This window comes from Poecilia latipinna, unplaced genomic scaffold (assembly GCF_001443285.1).
Source record: "Poecilia latipinna isolate Pla-1442-1.1 unplaced genomic scaffold, P_latipinna-1.0 Scaffold87, whole genome shotgun sequence".
Taxonomy (NCBI): domain Eukaryota; kingdom Metazoa; phylum Chordata; class Actinopteri; order Cyprinodontiformes; family Poeciliidae; genus Poecilia; species Poecilia latipinna.
In genome coordinates this window covers 674,160-678,269 of record NW_015112703.1, presented here as the reverse complement: position 1 = coordinate 678,269, position 4,110 = coordinate 674,160, and the positions used below count along the sequence as shown (strand labels likewise).

General features: G+C 38.6%; 1 protein-coding gene across 8 annotated transcripts; it reads right to left on the bottom strand.

Annotated features, from left to right (window-relative positions):
- Positions 1 to 339: 339 nt before the first annotated feature.
- On the bottom strand, positions 340 to 4,104 carry LOC106940300 (CAAX prenyl protease 2-like). 8 transcript variants are annotated; one of them, XM_015023024.1, is made up of 5 exons: positions 3,916 to 4,104; positions 3,645 to 3,728; positions 3,068 to 3,146; positions 2,808 to 2,962; positions 1,462 to 2,669 (listed from the first exon to the last, which is right to left on the bottom strand). In XM_015023024.1, the coding sequence occupies exons 1-5, from the start codon at positions 3,940 to 3,942 to the stop codon at positions 2,619 to 2,621; spliced, it is 396 nt and encodes a 131-aa protein (XP_014878510.1). In that variant the 5' UTR covers positions 3,943 to 4,104; the 3' UTR covers positions 1,462 to 2,618. The 8 variants fall into 8 exon arrangements, 2 of the variants coding, with proteins under 2 accessions (XP_014878505.1, XP_014878510.1); XR_001423059.1 differs by lacking the exon at positions 3,645 to 3,728 and adding an exon at positions 340 to 1,362 and having other exon boundaries at positions 2,598 to 2,962; positions 3,068 to 3,119; positions 3,790 to 4,104; XR_001423056.1 differs by lacking the exon at positions 3,645 to 3,728 and adding exons at positions 340 to 1,362; positions 3,790 to 3,819 and having other exon boundaries at positions 2,598 to 3,119.
- Between the last annotated feature and the right edge of the window lie 6 nt (positions 4,105 to 4,110).

Genomic DNA, 4,110 nt, shown 5'->3' with positions numbered 1-4,110 from the left:
ACATCTGGCTCCAAGCAGTAAATGAACCATGTGAATGGGAATGCATCCTTCATGCAGCTTTACGTTTTAGTAACAGCTGTGTGTCAAGAAAACGATACAGAACCAATGTTAACAGAATGAAGAAAATTCACAATCCAAACTTGCTGTAGTGAAGTGTGAAGTTGCTGTACCATGAAGCAAAGTACTGAGCAAACTATTAAATATTACTAGTATGATATTTGTGTTGATAATGAGTATATTCACATTTCTGACTTCGCTGGTGTATTCCTCTTTCATTTGTCATTCAGACGTTACAAAGTAGGTCAAGTGAAATTGAATATTGTAAAATGAGCACCAGAGTTTACAGCTACAAACTGTAAAAAAAAGACAAGAAATAAAACGCATCTGGAATCTGTGGAGAAAAAGAAAAGACACATACATGTGAATTTATGATGTTTGCCCAATTTTACGTCGCAAAGGTTTTATTACTTATAAACCTACCTCATAAATCTGGAGCTTCAACACAACCTTTCACCTCCCAGACATTTCAACATACCCTGCATGACCTTTCCCTTTTCCTCTGCTCTGCTACTCCACATTTTCAATTTCCCCAGGGAAGAACAATCTTTATCCCTGCGCTCCCCCACTCTACCTTTTCTTATTGCTTCTGGCTGGAACCACTTGTTTTCCACTCCTCTCTGTTTAAGTCTTCCTCTGGCTTTCATTGCCTTGTCTGATTTAAAAACATGACTTTAAATAGCTGTCTCTCTCCAATTTGGTTCTGTTGGTGTATTTATTGGCAACGATGTCTGCATGTTTTGCCTGCCTCCGCGTCTTTCTTTGTGATCGTGTCCTCTATTGCCTGCTTTTCTTTTTCTTCTTCACCACCATATTCCATCTGGTTTTCTATGCTTGCACTCATGCACGCTTCTGCTACTTTGTTGTAGCCAGGGAGTTTTGTGCTGGTGTTAAGTTTCATACAGTAGGAAATATTTTTGAACCATGCAGGAAATGTCTGAAGCACTGGGATCTTTCTCCTGCCACCCGCAAAAATCATGCACGCACTTCAGAAAAGTCTTAATCATGACTGAAAAAAAATTATATTAAAGTTAAAATCTGTCTCAAACCTTTATTTTTCATGACTTTCTTGAGTATTTGACATTTTCTCAATCAACATTCCAATGCTTGAGAGGCGGCGAGGCTGCAGACAGCCATAGAGGAAGGGGTCTGTGAAGGGGAAGAGCACCACCAGAAACAGCAGGACTCCAGTCAGATAGCAGATCAGCACGGCTGAACGCTGAGGGCGGCTCAGAGCGGAACCAGTGTCAGGGAGACCCTGGCTGTTGCAGAATGAATGGCACAAAACTGGACCCATAATATGACCTTGGGAAGAACAGACCACAACATGTGAAACTACCATATGAACACGAGATGGCGCTATTAGAGGATGAATGTGTCCTCTAATAGGACACATTAGAGGACACATGAATGTGTATTTTTGCCTCTCCCCAGTTCTCAGGAAAATAAAAGCAGCAAAGACACCAAACACAGTTGTGTACAAAAACTGAATCCCTGCAATGGAAAACTACAATGGATAATCAACAAACTGTAAAAGCATTCGTACTCTTTGACTGTTGTCACAAAAACGTTGTTTAAAATGTTATGGCAGACCAACACACAGTCATGCTTATTGCAAAGTGAAAGTAAAGTTCAGCTTTTTCTTTTAGTAAAAAACTGTAAAGTAGTGTTTGCATTCAGTTTCAACACCCTCTCTCTGATGTTCTTACTGCAATATCTGCAATATCTTAATGCAATATATCCTGTTACAAAAAGCTATTTTTGGTGGAAAACTAACATTGCATCACCTACACTGAACATAGTGGTGGCAGCATGATGCTGTGGGGATGTTTTCTTCAGCAGAGACAGGAAAACTGTCAACTGGTGCATAAGCAGATTTGAAGTTGAATTATCCAAACAATCACAACAATCCCAAACATAAAGCCAACGTAACAGTGGTGTGGTTAAAATTAAATCATTTTCATGTGTTAGATTAGCTCAGTTACAGTCTACAACTAAGTCCAATCAGGAATTCTAGGTATAATTTAAAAATGTATGTTTCAACCAGTTTTAAAAAAGCTTGAGTTGTTTTACAGAAACAAAAGAAAAGCAAAGTAGTCTAGATGTGAGAGGTACCTCCGTAGAGTTGGAAAGTATATAGAATATGTAATGTAAAGGATATGAACACACCACACTGTTGAGAATTTCATGTGTAGAAGAAAAATAAATCAATACCATAAATCATTTTCCTTCCTCTTTAAAAATGGTAGCTGAGTTGCTTTGTGCAAATGTGACATAAAATTCCACCAAAATGCATCAACGTTTGTTTCCCTGTCTCTGTTACCTCTCATTTATGCAACTGTTGGTATTGTGCAATAACATAGTTTACTAGACTGTAATTTATAAATGTTTTCTTAGGTGTAATACTACTGTGTTCTTCATACACAGCGCATTTAGTGTCTTCATAACGTCAAATTGATTTTCACTGAGATTTGATTTATTGTATGAACATACATACATCAGTCGCCTCCCACATGTAGTTTATTTGAAAATAAGCTCACCTGCCCCTAGGAAGATGGCACTCACCTTGTCCTTTCCAAGGTGAAGCTGCTCTCTGATGTGGTGAAGAAGAGCTAGAACGAGAGTACAATTAAGATAAAGTTTGCAAACATTATAACAGGAACAGCAAAACTCCTGCAGGTCAACTGGTGCATTTTGCCGTGCTTTAGTAGAGTATGATGTCATTGTGGCCCCAAAGTTTCCTGTCATACCAACACCAAAGAACAGAGGCGCAATGAAGATAAGAGCTGTGGCTCCAGTGCAAGGCACCAACATCGGCAGCATGTTCCGTCCTCCATCACTGGCGCCACTACCTGGCTCCTGAGCCACGCTGCATCTTTAACGCACATCCTCCAACTCTGCACATCTGGGAAAATACATTAGTCAGGAGATAGTGATCATCTTTAATGCAGAGCCGGCACATATGTCAAAGTTTCTGCATCAGATTTCTCTAACAGAACCTTATAAATACCCAGGGCAGAGTGAAGTTCCCCAGAGAACCCGTCAGAGTTGTCCAAAGCAGACTGAACCAGGGGCCCCAGATAAAAAAACTATTAGGCAGAATGAATATAGATGTTTATAACATGAACAGGCAATAAATAACAACAAGATCAAAAGTATGAGGGGAAAAAATTGGCACACATTTTAGTATGTAGTTTAAACACGGCAGGGAGCTCAAATAAAAAAATAAAGTTACAGTATACTGTTAAAGAGTTATATTAAATAAAACATCTAAAATGTTTAATCTGCCTCAATAAAGCATAAATGAAATCTAAAAACAAATCCTTCAAAATCTGTGTGACCAGATGCTGGAAAACACTTTCAAAATGACTTTTTAAACACTTTTGACAACGTGAACACAATAAATAAATAAAAAATCCATTCCTCTCATCTGTATGGTAAAGAGTTCAGTTCAGTTTCAGTTTAAGAAGTAATTTTATGTTGTTTCAGTTTTAGAATTTAAGTCAGAAAGAATAAAAATAATTACAAAAGCATTTGTTGCAAAACTTTTTCCTTTAAAGTGTTCATATTGTAACTTATTGGCTTACCGTAGTCAATAGCAAAGACAGTACAGTTGCAGGAATGAAACCTTTCAAACAAACTCCCATCAGCTCCCACAAGGACTCTTCAACCTGGAGAAGCAGGACGCACTTTTTTATTATACAAAGTTATTTCAACAGAGGATCTCATCACCTGAGTATTGTGGGTAGTGATGATTAGTAGCTGGAAAGCAAAGAATGTAGGAATCACAATGAAAATCAATTGCCTGTAGAACTTTCAAAGCCCAAAATATCCAAAGGTAGAGAAAAGTCTACTCACTGTGATATCAGCCCAGTGCATCCACATCTTCACAAACGCAGGAGACACTGCAGACACCAGACCTACACTGACAGAGTGACACTTTATCACTCTTGGATGGTCCCTTCAAAGACACACACTTTCATTGACGGGCTACTTGAACAACACTGACTGCATGGCTGATGATGAGTTCCACGGGAGAGGGATGAATAAAGT